General features: G+C 40.9%; 1 protein-coding gene across 3 annotated transcripts in view; it reads right to left on the minus strand.

Moving 5' to 3' along the window:
• The window catches only part of LOC140730921 (M-phase phosphoprotein 9), a 115291-nt gene that overhangs the window by 63384 nt on the left and 35651 nt on the right, over positions 1-16256 (minus strand). For all 3 annotated transcript variants that reach the window (XR_012099700.1, XM_073051996.1, XM_073051995.1), the window contains exons 3-8: positions 14102-14191; positions 12925-13487; positions 11901-12027; positions 9583-9676; positions 6741-6844; positions 2544-2660 (exon numbers count right to left, since the gene is read on the minus strand). Coding sequence is in view for 2 of the 3 variants with exons in the window: in XM_073051996.1 (XP_072908097.1) it covers positions 2544-2660; positions 6741-6844; positions 9583-9676; positions 11901-12027; positions 12925-13487; positions 14102-14191 (1095 nt within the window). In the remaining variant the exon portion in view is untranslated. The remainder of the gene's footprint in view (positions 1-2543; positions 2661-6740; positions 6845-9582; positions 9677-11900; positions 12028-12924; positions 13488-14101; positions 14192-16256) is intronic.

Here is a 16256-nt window from a genome sequence, read left to right on the forward strand (position 1 = left end):
AACTCATTCCAATACGAACATGAATTATAAAAATCAACTACTCTTTTAAAAAGAACACACAAAAAAGTGCACAGATCCCTCGTCTGCTCTTTCAATAAGATCATGGAAGATCTTTCAACCAGCATCACTTAACCTACACAAGCCCATATCACTCAATTCCCTTAAAGTCCACTCATGTTTCTGGAAATTGAACAGAACTCTATGTTGTTGGGAAAACAAAATAAATAAAGAGAATTCTGGAACCACTCAGCAAGTATCAGGCAGCGTATTTAGAAAGAGAAACGGAGGGAACGCTTCCCCTTCCTCAGATGCTGCCTGACCTGCTGAGTGGTTCCAAAAGTTTCTCTGGATCTCAGCCTTGAATGCAGCAACTGAACCTCCACAATCTCTTGTACAAAGGATCCTAATGATACACCACTCCACCACTCTGCTGTGAGTAGCTGATCCCAGGCAAAGGGCAACATCATCTCTGCACCTACCCAATCAAGGTCTATAAGCATTTTATCATCTCTTGCTCTTCTAAATCTGAGGGAGTATAGTTCCAGTCAGTTTAATCTCTCCACAGATGATAAAACCCTCCCATCATCCCCTGATTCAATGTGGTAAACATTTATTGCACATGTATATCCTTACCTTGGTACGGATGCCAGACCTGCACACACTGTTCTAAGGTACAGCCGCACCACAGCCCTAGATAATTGCAGTAAAACCTATCGACTGCCTTCTTTACAGTGAGTTAACTTTCAGTAAGTTGCATAAAATACCGAGGAACATCGATAGCTGTCAATATCTCAAAATTTAATCATGCTTTTCTGTCAGTGGATGACATCATATTTTTCCTCACACTGCATTTTAACAGACACATCCTTGGCCGTCTATATCCACTAAACCACGGATCCCAACCTGGGGTCCACCCACCCCTAGCTTAACGGTATTAATCCAAGGCATTAAAAAGGTTGGGAACCCTTTCCCCAAAGCCTCTCTGTATCCTCCTCAGCCTCCACTGCCACGTACTATTGTATCATTAACAACCTTGGACCTATTTCACTTGGTCTGTATTTATTTATCAAAATACAGTGCTGAATAGGCCCTTCCGGCCCTTCGAGCTGTGCCAGCCAGCAATCTGCAACCCCCCCCCAATTTAATCCCAGCCTAATCACAAGACAATTTACAATTATCTTAACTGGTCTGTCTTTGGACTGTGGGAGGAAACCATAACAGCTGGAGGAAAAACATGTAGTCAAGGGGGAAACATACAGACTCCTCTATAGGCAGCAGCAGGAATTGAACCCGGGTCGCTGGTACTGTAAAGCATTGTAACCACTATGCCAAGCTCATCATTTCTGTACGTTAGTCAATCTTCAATGCGTGCAAGTATATTATCCTGAACTTTATGAAATACTGAAACACCATTGAAATATTGGAGAGCATTATGTCTCTCTGACATACTGCAGCTTGAAAGGTTTTTGTATACTTATTAGCAGAAAGGGGGGAAAAAACACATGGAACTCAAACACAGCACAGTTCTATTGGGCTAAACTACTTTTACCATTACAAAATTCAATATGATCTTATGTTAGGCATGATACTGAATGGATGACATCACTGTATTTGTTATTTTGCTAAAATACCAAACAGAAATCCAATCCGTGTTTGTCTAGTTCCCAGCACGAGGTTATGGGCCGATGTTCCATGTTCACAAGTCTGAAGCATCCACTTCTGCTGATTCATAGATTACTTGGGGTCAGTAAGTAGATGTGTGTATGCAGGTACATACGTCCAGCGTGCACATGTAATTGCCTCAAAATTAAATTTAAATTATATCAACTGAGTGTCCCTAATTAACCTGTGATGAAGGAAGGATTCAACGCTGGTTTGGAAGAGAGAAAACAAAGATTGCATTATCTCGTGTCATGGGATAACAGCACCAGTACTGAGCATTGCACTGCAAGGAATTACATGAAAAAAATCTCCTTCGGGAAAACCTGAGTGCACCTTCCAATCCTACCCTGATGATCAATATTAAAAAGAAATGCCAGTTTCTTTTCAATGACAATCCTAAAATAATTTTGATTAGCTCTAAATTTAGAAACAGTTGTAGAACAGAGCTGGAGAAATTTCTTTAGCCAGAGGGTGCTGAATCTGTGGAATTCAAGGCATCAACAGAAGAAGGAAGAACAGGGAGAAGGCAGGAGAATGGGGTTGAGAGGGATAATAAGTCAGCCATGATGGAATGGCAGAGTAGACTCGATGGGCTGAATGGCCTGATTCTGCTCCTGACTCTTATAGTCCAATCCAAATTCTTTTTTATCTATAGAAAAAACATAGCCCAGTTGACTGTCTGCTGAAATGCAAAGAACCCAATATGTCAAATTCTTTCACCTTTCAATTATTAAGCAAGCTTAAACTTAAAGCTTAAACTCAAACTTGGTATCTTTCAGCACACCACCATCTACCCAATCCCAAAACAATTCACTGAAAATTCTGGATCTTATGCTAAAGTAAAGATAAAATGCTGTTGGCATTGGCCAAAAGAGTTTTACCTGTGGTGGAGATCGAAGGAGTGGAGGTGAACACGATCCCCAACCAGATAGATGCTTTCTGTCTCTCTGCTTCATGCAATAAATCTCCTTCAGTGAAGGAATCTCACCTGCTGGAAGCTGAACAGAAATAATTTTGTTTTCCCTCACCATTGTCCAGATTAACACAAGCCTTTTAAATATTTTAAGGCAATTTAAAAAGCAAACTATTCAAGCATCCTTGGATTTTTTTGTGTGTTTTGATAAATGATATAAGGAATGTCTTCACACATAGTCAATGTTCATATATACAAGTTACTTGTACATTGTTTCATAAGACTGATTTTATATTTATTGTTTTTTTCTATCTACCTCCACATACACAGTACTCTCTGCAACTTCTGCCATCTTCAATGGGATCCTACCACCAAACACATTTTTACCTCCCTTCCCTTTCCACAAGGATCACTCTCTTCATAATTCCCTTGTCCATTCACCTCTCCCCACTAATCTCTCAAGCTTATCCCTGCAAGCTGAAGAAATGCTACACCTGCCCATTCACCTCCTCCCTCACCTTTATTCAGGGCCCCAAACAGTCCTTGCAGGTGAGGTAACACTTCACCTATGAGTCTGTCAGAGTCATCCACTGTATCTGGTGCTCCTGGTGTGGCCTCCTCTACATTGGTGAGACCCAATGTAGATTGATGACTGCTTTGTTGAGCACCTTTGCTCTATCCACAAAAAGTAGGATTTGCCGATGGTCCTCAAAACCACTCCAACACGTCTATCCATGGCCTCCCTCTACTGCCACGAGGCCACTCTCAGGTTGGAGGAACATCTCATCTGTACGGGTAGCCTCGAACCTGATGGCATGAACATCAATTTCCCTAATTCCAGTCATTTTTCCCCACCCCTTTCAATTCCACACTCCTGTTACTCTTCTCCTCCCCTGCCCATCACCTCCTCTTGCTGCCCCCCTTCCCTTTCTCACACGGTCCATTCTCCTCTCCTATCAGATTCCTTCTTCTCCAGCCCTTTACCTTTTTTCCCCAATTATCTCCCTGGTTTTCCACTTCATCACCCTCCCTGCCCACTATCCTTCCCCCTCCCTGACTTCACCCATAACCTTCTGGCCTGTACTCCTTCCCCTTTCCTGACCACCTTATTCTGGCATCTTCCCCCTTATTTCCAGACCTGATGAAGGGTCTTGGCCCGAAACATCGACTGTTTATTCCTTTCCATAGATGCTGCCTGACCTGCTGAGTACCTCCAGCATTTTGTGTGTGTTGCTGTGGATTTCCAGCATCTGCAGAGTCTTGTGTTTAAGATAGTGGTGGGTGGCTGCAATGTGCTGCCAGCAAGTACAACAGAAGTATTAAACAGACTCTTAGAGGGGCACAAACACAAGAATTCCAAAGCAACACACACAGAATGCTGGAAGAACTCAGCGGGTCGGGCAGCATCTATGGAAAAGAGTAAACAAGCAGAGGCCCTTCTTTAGGACTGAGAAGGAAGGGGGAAGGAGGCTAGCTGGAAGATAAGAGGTGAAGCCAGATGGGTGGGAAAGGTCAAGGGCTGGAGAAGAAGGAGGAATCTGATAGGACAGGAGAGTGGACAATAGGAGAAAGGGAAGGAGGAGGGGACCTAGGGGGAAGTAACAGGCAGGAGAGAAGAAGTGAAAGGTTAGAATGGGGAATGGAGGGAGGGTGGAATTTGTTCACTGGAAGGAGAAATCAATATTCGTACCATCAGGTTGGAGGTGCCCAGACAGAATACAAGGTGTTGCTCCTCCACCCTGAGGGTGGTCACATTTGGCACAAGAGGAGACCATGGATTGACACGTCAGAACTCCTTCACCCTGAGGCACATGGATATGAAGGAAAATGAGATTGTGTGGGGAAAAGGGATTAGTTTGGTTAGGCATTTGATTCCTAGTTTAATTAGTTTTGACACAACATTGTGGGCTGAAGGGCCTGTTCCTGTGCTGAACTGTTCTATGTTCTATAAACCGAGTTTCCCTCCCCACATGATATTGAACACATCCTTTAACGATGATCACTCATTTCTGTGTAAGGCTAGTCAGGTGGAAATCAAGGGTCACAGTGGGGAAAAAAAGAACAGTTTAATTCAAATAAACATCCTATACAAATATTAAATATCACAACCCTGAAACAAAATCAAAATGAAATCTCAGCCCTTCAACCACTGTGAAATGGTGACCCTGGATCAACTAGATACGATCTTTCTAATTAAATGCCTCCAACTTTGATAACAAATGCAAAATCCAAGGCAGAAATTACATGCACTTTGATGTTAAATATAGTCAGTTGTGTTTATTAAGTACAGAAAATAATTACATACTGTCACTTCTGACAATATTATGCAAGTTGTTTTTTTTTTAAAACAGAGAAGGAGGTGGGTATGTGAAACACCCTGCGAGGGGTGGTGGTAGTGACAGATACATTAGACATTAGGAACATTGGTGACAGTGATGGGTGTATGGAATGCTCTGCCAAGGGTGGGGGTCAAGGCAGGTACATTAGGGACATTGGTGAGAGTGGTGAGTGTGTGGAATGCCCTGCCAGGGGTGGGGGCAGTAACAGATACATTAGGAACATTGGTGAGAGTGGTGAGTGTGTGGAATGCCCTGCCAGGGGTGGGGGCAGTAACAGATACATTAGGAACATTGGTGAAAGTAGTGGGTGTGTGGAATGCCCTGCCAGGGGTGGGGGCAGTAACAGATACATTAGAGTCATTGGTGACAGTGATGGGTATATGGAATGCTCTGCCAAGGGTGGGGTCAAGGCAGGTACATTAGGGACATTGGTGAGAGTGGTGAGTGTGTGGAATGTACTGCCAAGGGTGGAGTTAAAGGCAGATAAATTAGGGACGTTTAAGAGACTCTTAGATGGGTACATGGATGATAAAAAAAATGGAGGGCTATGTAGGAGGGAAGGGTTAGACTGATCTTAGAGTAGGTTAAAAGGTTGGCACAACATTGTGAGGCTAACAGCCTGTACTGTGCTGCAATTTTCAATGTTTTAACAGCAATCATGATGGAGTAAAACTCCTCAGACTACACTGGATCAGTTTCATTCCTACTGCTGTTGTTCCATTAACCATGTAACTATAGAAGAGACCCAATGATCACTCTTTGTTTTCCTGCTTCAGATGGACTTTTATAAATTCATTATCCTGTTTATGTTCAATAGGTAAAATAAAGCCTGTAAGTTAATTTCTTAAATTATAAATGAAAAATGAGAAAGTGATGCTTCAAGACATTCATGTACACTAAGTGGCTTCCTGTATCTAATAGTCACTGAGTGTATGTTTATGGTCTTCTGCTGCTGTAGCCCATACAAGGTTTGACATGTTGTATGTTCAAAGATGCACTTCTGCACACCATCTGTCATCTTCCTGTAAGCTTGAACCAGTCTGGCCATTCTCCTCTGACCCCTCTCATTAACAAGGCACTTTTGCCCACAGAAGGACCACTCATTGGACTTTTTTTTTAAATTTTCACACCAATCTCTGTAAACTCTAGAGACTGTTGTGTGTGAAAATCCCAGGAGACCTGTAGTGTCTGAGATACTCAAACCACCCTGTTTGACACCAAGGTCAAAATCACTTAGATTACATTTCTTCCCCATTCTGATGTTTGATCTGGACAACAAATGAACCTCTTGACCATGTCTACATGCACTCATGAGTTGAGTTGCTGGCACAATTGGCTGATCAGATATTAGCATTAACGAGGTGTACTAGTGTACCTAATAAAGTGGCCACTGTAAGTGTAATACCATAATCTGAACATGTCTGGGAATTTCTAGGACCAGAGGAGTCAGCCTCAGAATAGAGGGGTGTCTTTTTAGAACAGAGATGACGAGAAATTTCTTTAGCCAGAGAGTGGAAATCTTTGACCCAGGCAGCTGTGGAGGCCAAGTCTTTATTGTATACTTAAGGCAGAAGTTGATAGATTCTTGATTAGTCAGAGCATGAAGGGATTTGGGAAGAAAGCAGGAGATTGAAGCTGAGAGGGAAATTAGATCAGCCTCAATTAAATGACAGAGCTGACAGGATGGGCCAAATGGCCTAATTCTGCTCCAATATCTTATGGTCTAAAACTATCAGTTTTACATTTGTCCCCTTTTGTAATTTACAAAGATCTCTTCCTTGAAGGACCTGCACAGTAGATTACTTAGTGAATCACATTCGACATACACGTAATGCTTTGACGGTTTTGGAGGGAGATAATACATCAGTCTCCTTGTTGTTTGGTAAAGCATGGTATAGCTCCCCCTCGTCCATCTTCCAATATGACAGTCCTAAAGCAAAAATAAAAGTAAATAAACATTTAGCATTAAGGTTCCAACAAAAACTAATCTCAAAATGTAGATACCGTACAGATTTATGTCTGGGTCTGACCAAATGCCGAATACTATCCTTTGCCTCTCTCCTGGCGAGACGCTTGATCCTCCTTAGATGGAGAGATGTTGCCCCGCCCACTCATGCGCAATGGCTTAACGACATTATGGCCTGCTTGGACCTCAAAAAAATTCATTATTCAGTTCTCAATTCGGATTTAAAGTTCCATAAGATCTAGGGGCCTTTTATCGAGTACTTTCATAACCTTCCTCTTGACTAGGGTTTTTTTTTCTTTTCGGTCCCTTGCTTTCAGCTCCCTTTTTTTTCTGGTAGTAGGCATTATTATCCTCTGTTGCTAAGTGTATTCACAGTCTGGGAGTTTGACTGTCTGGACTTATACTCTCTATATTGTGTGGTGGTTGGTCTGGAATTGTTTTTTTTCTTGTGTTGTGGGGTTTGGGGAGGACACTAAGCTCACTTGTCTTTAATTTAGGTGCTTTTTTGTTAAATTCTCTTCCTCTGTAGCATATTGTTATTGTATGCTTAACTTTGCTCTGTATTAATGCTCCTCATTGGGATTTGGGGTTTTTAATTTTGTAAAATGTTTTGAAAAACTAATAAAAAAATTTAAAAAAATAAAAAAATGTAGATACCGTAAGGCACCACGCTAGTGTAGTGTAGCTTTTTGTTTTGCCGGTGGGGGGAGAGGGGATTGATTGTTGCTTGCCGCCGTTACACTCGGGGGGGGGGGGGGGGGGGGGGAGAACTTTGGGGTTTTCCCGCTTAACTGTCCTTCACTCTTTGGGGCACTTCTCTGTTTCCATGGATGTTTTGTGACGAAGAAGCATTTCAGGATGTATATTGTAAACATTTTTCTGACATTAAATTGAACCTTTGAATTCTGGCATCCTCTATAAGAAAGTTTTCCCTGTGACTGCATGGACTTATACTGAGTGCTCCAGTTTCCTTCCACAGTCCAAGACATATTGGTTATTAGGTTAGTTATTTGTTCTGAATTAGGCCTTAAATCGCCCTGCGATTAGGCTAGTGTTATATCGGGTGTTGCTGGATAGCACGGCTTAGAAGGCCAGAAGGGCCTGTTCCAACACTATCCCTCTGAATAAAAGTACCAAAATACAGATGATTAGGGAATGACATGAATTTTTGAGCTTGAAACCAGAACTGCAGTTGGTCTTTCTCTAACTAACAAAAGCATCAGAAGTGCAGGCACTTTAGAATAGGGTCATCTACAAACAAATATTCATTCTCTGTGTCTCCATTTCAGAACCAAGATCATCCTACCCTTTGTCATTAATTCACAGCGTTAAGACATTTATGGACACATGGAGATCCTCAGTTATTGTTGATTCCTCCATTGGTTCATATGAAATGACATTAAAAAAGCTTTTAGGACATTGGCCTTCATAAATCAAAGTACTGAGTACAGGAGATGGGACGTTATGTTGCAGTTGTACAAGACATCAGAGAGACCTAATTTAGAGACTGTGTGCAGATTCGGTCACCTACCTACAAGAAAGATGAAAATAAGGTTGAAGGAATACAGAGAAAATTTACAAGGACATTGCCAGGACTGGAGGACCCAAGTTACAAGATTAAATACATTAGGACTTTATTCCCAAGACCCAAGAACATTGAAGATTGAGAGGAGATTTGATAGAGGTATACAAATTATAAGGGGTAATAGATAGAGTAAATGCAAGCAGGTTTTTTCCCCACAGAGGTTATAGGAGTCTAGAACTAGAGGTTATAAGTTAAGGGTGAATGGTGAAATATTTAAGGGGAACATAAGGGACTTCTTCACTCAGAGAGTCATGAGAGTGTGGAACGAGCTGCCAGTGCAGGTGGTACATGCAAGCTCGATTTCAACATTTAAGTATGGAGGGCTATGGAATTGGTGTAGGAAGATGGGAGTAGGCAGTTTAAATAGGTCAGTATATACTAGATGGGCTGAAGGGCCTGTGTCTGTGCTGTACTTTTCTACAATTCTAAGGCAAGCTGGAAGGTGATAGATGAAGCCTGGTATATAAGAAATATAAAGGGCTGGAGAGGAAGGTATCTGACAGGGGAGGAGAGTGGACCAAAGGAGAAAGGGAAGGAGGAGGGGACTTGGGGTTGGTGGGGGGGGAGGGGTTGATAATAGGCAGGTGAGAAGAGTTAAGAGACCAGATTGGGGAACAGGAGCGGGGGGAGAGAGGGAGGGGTGACTTTTTTTTTAAACCAGAAGGGGAAATCGATATTCATTACATCAGGTTGGAGGCTATCCAGATGGAATACAAGGTGTTGCTCCTCTACCCTGAGGGTAGACTCATCTTGGCACAACAGGATGCCATTCACTAGAAAATGTTTTAATTCCCAAGCCAATAAGAAGCTCCTAATAAAACCCAAGCTCATAATAATGGTGCAGAGTGCTGAATACAAAATGTATTCTTCTGCAATGGAAGCAGAGGTCAGATTCCACACCTTATGAAATTCACCTTTCAGCTATACAAGATAAAGTTGGAAAATTACAGCACTGTCCAAATCAGAGTTCATGGTAGCATATCTAATTATTTCATAGAGAAAAGCATTCATCCTCAGAGCTTCTGACCCTGGGGTAGAAAGATACAAGGTCAACCAGCATACAAAATTAATCAGAATTGAAACTGAAATAATCAAAGACACTCAAGCTTGTATCTACCTGAAACACTGGACACCAAAGAATTTGGACTGCTGGAAGGTCTGCTGAGGTAGAAAGAGCAGTTGGGAGAAGAACGTGCAGATGGCAAATGAACCTGAAAATTGGAAATAATTGTAAAGCTCTGTTATAAAAGAGATATTCATAGTCATATTAAATCTCCAAAATATTATCCTTCATTATTTCTTTGCCCTCAGACCCTGAATTGCAATGATCATCCACCTAAAAATACCTAAAGAATGTAGCATTGAGTCTTCTTGAACTGTTACAAGTCTTTATAGTGCGGTTACTATTCTGTACGTAACTGACAAGTCTTCGATTGTCTTTTTTTTTCATTTAACTACACAATGTGCACAATGAAAGCTTGCAAAGGCAGTTATAATTTTTTTTAAAGAAACAAATTCACTTCTCTAGAAAGTGGAGATCATAAGATATTGAAGCCGATTTGCACCATTCAGCCCATCGAGTCTGCTCCACCATTTGATCATCCCTGAATTAGTTATTCCCTCACCCTATTCTCCTGCCTTCTCTCTGTAATACCTAACACCCTTACTATTCAAGAACATATCAATCCCTTTGGGTGGCAGGGTGGAGATGTGTCTCTACCAAAGAAGATGTAAGGCACTCCTTCACTCTGCTAACCTGCAGATCGCCCTCGGACAAGTTGTAACACCTGCTTAGCATCAACCAGTCCCACCCTCCTCTGATCAGTCAATGAAGCCATGGGAGCAAATGGTGGATGGTCAAATGAGCAGCTAGTGCATATCACCAAGTCCTGGTTATGCAACTACTGACAGAAGCCAATCTCCAAAGACAATGACAGGGTCAGCCATCTTACAAAGACTGCCCAGAAGAAGGCAATGGCAAACCACTTCTGTAGAAAAAAATTGCCAAGAACAATCATGGTCATGGAAAAGCCATGACCAACCACATGATACAACACTGCACACAACAAACGAATGAAAAACCTCCAATGATTTGGGCTTCACAATCCCCTATGGCAGTGAATTCCAGAATTTCATCACCATCTGACTAAAGAAATTCCTCCACATCTCAGTTCTAAAGGGACATTCTTTTACTTGGACACTGTGGACCTCTGGTTCAAGACTTCACATGACTGGAAACATCCTCGGCATGTCCATTCTATCTAAGCCTCTGAATATTTGGTATCTCCCCCCCCCCCCTTATCTTTCTAGTCTCCAGCATACGCAGGCCCATATGTTAACTCTCTCATCAAATGCATCTCATAAATTAACCTTCCCGTACCTTCCTTTGGCCCAATGCCAGTACATCATTATTTAAATATGGAGCCCAAAACTGCTCACAATCCTCCAAATGTGGTCTGCCCAATGCCTCAGCATTACACCCCTCTTCCAAGAGACACAAACTTATCATGATTTCAGGTTTGCATCCCTCAATGACATGGAGAGCAATCCTTGCATGAGTCCACGCTTTATACTTTGACTCTTGTTTAGGTCATCCATACCAAGCAGCTCAAAGGGTAGAGGCCAGACTGAGAGTGGTCCTGGTTCGGGGGTTCAGCTTAGGTCCAACAACCTTGACTGGTAAAACAAAGCTGTTATGGAAACAGCAATGAAGAATCCTTATCATCTGGGTGCAACAGTATTCCTGAGTCTCCACCCGGGACTTGCACAAACTGAAAAGAAGCTACTGACATGACGAAGGAAGCCCTGAACACCACCAGAGATGATGGATTTTCATTACTGCCCTCAACTCCACTGGCATAACGGGCAGCAACATATATTACACCCTTCCCTTTTATATTCTGGTCCTTTCAAAATGAATGCTAATGAGATAAGACGTTAAACAAGAGGCCCTCCATTTTGTGTTTACCTGAAGCTGAAGATTTATTGACAAACTTGATCAAAACTATCTGGTAAACAGTTGTGTTTAATGCTTCAGAGATGTAACCAACACCAATCAAGGATTTACTTACCACTATAAAACTATGTTTTTTTTTCCAGGTTGCTTCTGTGAAGTAGTTTTTTCAGAAAACTTTCAATACACAAGAATAAAATCTGGCAAGCTATATTTACAATAGCCAAGGTTCTTCTTAATGACAGGATAATTTCCTAGTGCAATTGCCAAAATTACAACCCTAATCTACTTGACTTCTCTCAGGGCTGGTAAATTTTAGCTCAAAACTAAGTTAAGATTCCATAATCAGGATGATATTTATTATAGTGCAAGTCTGTTGGAAGCTGCAGAACATCAAATTAGCATCTTTCCTTTGGTAAATAATTAACAACAATGGCTGGAGAACACTTAACAGGAGAAGCTTCAATGGTGAGCTCACTTACACCTTCTGCCGTTTCAGTCTCCTGTAGCTGCCTGGTTCCTTGTGGCTGCATAGTATCACACGAGGCTCTAGTTCCAGACTTTGATTTCCAGTTCTTCTGTTTAACCTTCTGTACCCAAGATGTCAAACTTTAAAAAAAAAATTTAAATGAATAAAGTATTCAAAATAAAATACTTTGCGGTATCCACGAACACATGAAACTGAACTGCCCAGTTCCCACTTCCGTTACAGGGGCAGAGTATAGAGTCATAGAAAAGTACAGCACATATACAGGCCTTCAGATCATCCAGTCAGCGCTGAACCATTTAAACTGCCTATTCCCATCAACTGCACCACAGCCATAGCCCTCCATACCCCTACCATCTATGTACCTATCCGAACTTCTCCTAAACGTTGAAATCGAGCTCACATGCACCACTTGTGCTGGCAGGTTATTTCACACTCACACAACCTTCTAAGTGAAGAACTTTCCCCCTCATGTTCCTTATAAATGTTTCACCTTTCACCCTTAACTCATGACCTTCAGTTGTAGTCACACCCAACCCCAGTGGAAAAAGCCTGCTTGCATCTACCCTATCTATACCCCTCATAATGGTGTATATTTCTATCAAATCTCTCCTCAATCTTCTACATTCCATGATATAAAGCCCAAAGCTGTTAAATATCTCCTTACAACTGAGTCCTCGAGTCCTGGCAGCACCCTTGTAAATTTTTTCAGTACTCTTTCAACCTTATTTACATCTTTTCTGTAGATAGGTGATCAAAACTATATACAATACTCCAAATTAAGCCTCACCAACATCTTATACACCTTCAACAGAACATCCCATACTTATTTGAGCAGGGTCTCTTTGAATTTTTCTGCCGGAAAAGAACATTTCAATCCTGACTGTCAATATGATACTTAAGTTTAGATCTTATGACTAATTTCTAAATGGGCAAAGCGAAAATTCCACGGATTTTACATTAAGCATCAACTTTAACGATATTATCTCTTGCATGTTTTCCAAAGCTTCGTTACATACCCATTGGCATTATTCTGTTTGCCAAGCTGACTTTCAGTCTCCATTTTAATTTCCATCTCAGATTTGCTGTTACTTGCTTCCTGATTTATCTTCAAGTCTTGAACCGGTTTGCTTGAAAATTTAAGTGTGAAAGAGTGTTTATCACCAGCAGCAGAAATGAATGCTTGGTGTCCATTTTCTTTCAGATGAGGAAGACTGAATTGGTTTTGCTGGAATTGCATTGAATCTTTCTCCTTCATTGTCTGTGTATTGTCTAGAGTATTCAATCTCGCCTCATTTATTGCATCAAAGCTTGGAAAATTATTTTGTTCACTTGCACAATTCAATTCCATGCTGTCTTGCAATTGTATCTCTTCATCAGTACATTGGCTGGTAGCTGGTAGTTGTCCCTTTGCTTTACCACAGTCAGAATGTCTCAACTCCTCTACGTGATGGCCATTGACAGTATCACATCCAGTCAAATCATCCATGTGCTTTGAAGTTGATGGAAATTTGGCTGTACTATGTTTGACACCACCTTCATTTTGTAACTGGATTAGTGCTTTGATTTCATCTTGGATGAGCTAGAAATGGCAGGTTGAAAATACAATTTAGATACTAAACTGACAATATTTTCCCATTGAAGTAAGCTTCATTTTGTTCATTACACATTCTTACAAGTTAAAGGGTCAGGGCGAAAGCGGCAAGCAATATTACACATGATACATTGACTTTCAGACATTTCAATACAGTGGGTTCCGGTTATTTGGGCCATCAGTTAATCGGAGCAGCCGCTTACTTGAGACAACTCTGAAAGATCACAAACTGATTGAGAAAATAGCCAGGATTCCTTCCTTTATTTGTGGCACCACGCTGCCTAACTGGGACAGGAGAATGTTGCCAAACAGTTTCTAACTAGCTCCGTCTGTGTGGCCATTAGACTGTATACCTTGCTTAGAGCGAACAATTTTTAAATATCATCAGTTGCATGTGTTTGTGTACAATAAACAGTGATTTTGTCACATAGTTTGAAAGAAATAAACAGTAAAACAATTCAGAACTGTTTTGCTCACTGCAGTTTCAAGCATTCAGGCTTGGAGATGCCAGAAATGGCTGAGAGTAAAACAAGCTCCATTGGCCAGTAATGATATCCACTTTCATGAACTTAACATAATCATCAAAAATGCGCTTTACTCACTTGGATTTGACAATGGTATTGGTCTTGTTGAGACAATATCTGGTCTTGGTACTGTTTCTCCACTAGTTTAAATAGCTGTAGCCATCTTAGCTGAGAACCCACAAAAAAAAACATTATTTTACCTACATCAGTATTTATTCAATCACTGTATATGCAAAAATTAAGTAACACCAAGGCCTCGACATCCTCAGGGGGCTAAAGAGATTTGAGATGTCTCCATCAACCCTTACCAATATTAAAATCAGTACATCAAAAAAAGCATCCTACTTGGATGCAATAACGACTCGTTATGACAACTGCTCTGCCCAAGACCAGAAGAAATTGCAGAGAATTGTGGGCGCAGCTCAGCACAACACAGAAGCTAGCCTCCACTCCACAGACCATCTACTCTTCTCATAATCAAAAACCCCACCCCACCCACTGCCAACTTTCCCATTGGGTAGAAGATACAAAAGCTGAAAACACAGAACACCAGGCTAAAGAACAGCTTCTATCCCATTGTTATAAAACTGTTAAATGGTTGCCAAATATGATAAGATGTACTCTTGATTTCACAATCTAAATATTATACATAAACAAAACCAGCCAAGCTCATTTGATTCCAAACAATTGGTTTATTGATCATTATAGAAAGTCTCTCTGGTGCTTCCCACTCCCTCCTCTCTCTCTTCCCCTTCCCACTCTCAGTCCACAATAGAGACCCATATCAGAATCAGGTTTATCATCACACACACATCATGAAATTTGTTTTTTTTTTGCTGCAGCAGCAGAGGTACAGTGCAATACATAAAATTAACAGTATAGTACAAGAGTCTTAGGCACCCTATATATGTACCCACGACCTTTGCACAGTACTGTACCTCGTTATGATCTTGCACTTTGTCTGCCTGCACTGCACTTTCTCTGTAGCTGTAACACTTTATTCTACATTTTGTTATTGTTTTACCTTGGTCTACCTCAATGCCCTGTGAAGTGATTTGATCTGTATGAACAAAATGCAGTTTGATAAACTTCTATAGATGTGTGATGGAGAGTACATTGATTGGCTACATCACAGCCTGGTATAGAATCACTAATGTCTCTGAATGGAAAACCATACAAAAAGTAGTGGATTTGGCTCAGTACACCACAGGTAAAGCTCTGCCAACCATTGAGCACATCCATATGAAAGCAACATCCTTCATTAGAGATCCTCACCGTAAAGGCCAAGCTCTCTTCTGACTGCTGCCATCAGGAAGGAGGTACAAGAGTCTCAGGACCCACACCACCAGGTTCACAAACAGTTACTACCCTTCAACCATCAGGCTCTTGAACAAAAGGGAATAACTACATCCACAGAGATATTCCCACAACAAATGATCTCACTTTAAGGATTCTATCTCATTATCTCATGTTCTCGTTATTTATTGCTATTTATTTATAATTGCATTGGCAGTTTGTTGCTTTCTGCACTCTGGTCAATCTTTCATTGATCCTGTTATAGTTACTATTCTATAGATTTGCTGAGTATACCCACAGGAAAAGGAATCTCATGATTATATATCATGACATATATGTACTTTGATAATAAATTTACTTCGAACTTTGACAAGTTTGACATTGCATCTCAATAAATCCGACACTAATAAAGCAATCCCAATAAATTCAGAATATGATTTCTTTTACAGAATCCTCTATAACTCATAATATGGTATACGATATGCACTGGGACACAATGCTCGAGGGTTTGACTAGGTAAAAGCTTTGGAGATGAGAGATTGAAAGTTAAAGTGTCATTCCAAAACTTATGTACATAATAAAGGTAACAATTTGGCATTGAACTATTAAGAGATTTGACTTAAAGAATGGAATCAGCCCTTACTCCCAGTTCAGATGGGGAGGTACACGCAAAAATGATTCCAGGAAATGCTTTTGAATAATAGGAAATCTTGGCCAACAGTTTCAAGTGACAGTATACTATGATAGATGATTTTTCTAACAGTTAATATTTTGTAGACTCATGTGCAAACTGGCTGCCATATCTACTGGCATTAAAAGGATTTCTGGTTTTGAACATCTTTGGTACGTCCCAAAGACATGAAAGTCACCAAGGAAAATGCATAATTTCTCCCTTTCCTACTATAACACAGCAGTAAATACTTCTAGAAGTACAGAC

This window comes from Hemitrygon akajei, chromosome 7 (genome assembly GCF_048418815.1).
Source record: "Hemitrygon akajei chromosome 7, sHemAka1.3, whole genome shotgun sequence".
Classification (NCBI taxonomy): domain Eukaryota; kingdom Metazoa; phylum Chordata; class Chondrichthyes; order Myliobatiformes; family Dasyatidae; genus Hemitrygon; species Hemitrygon akajei.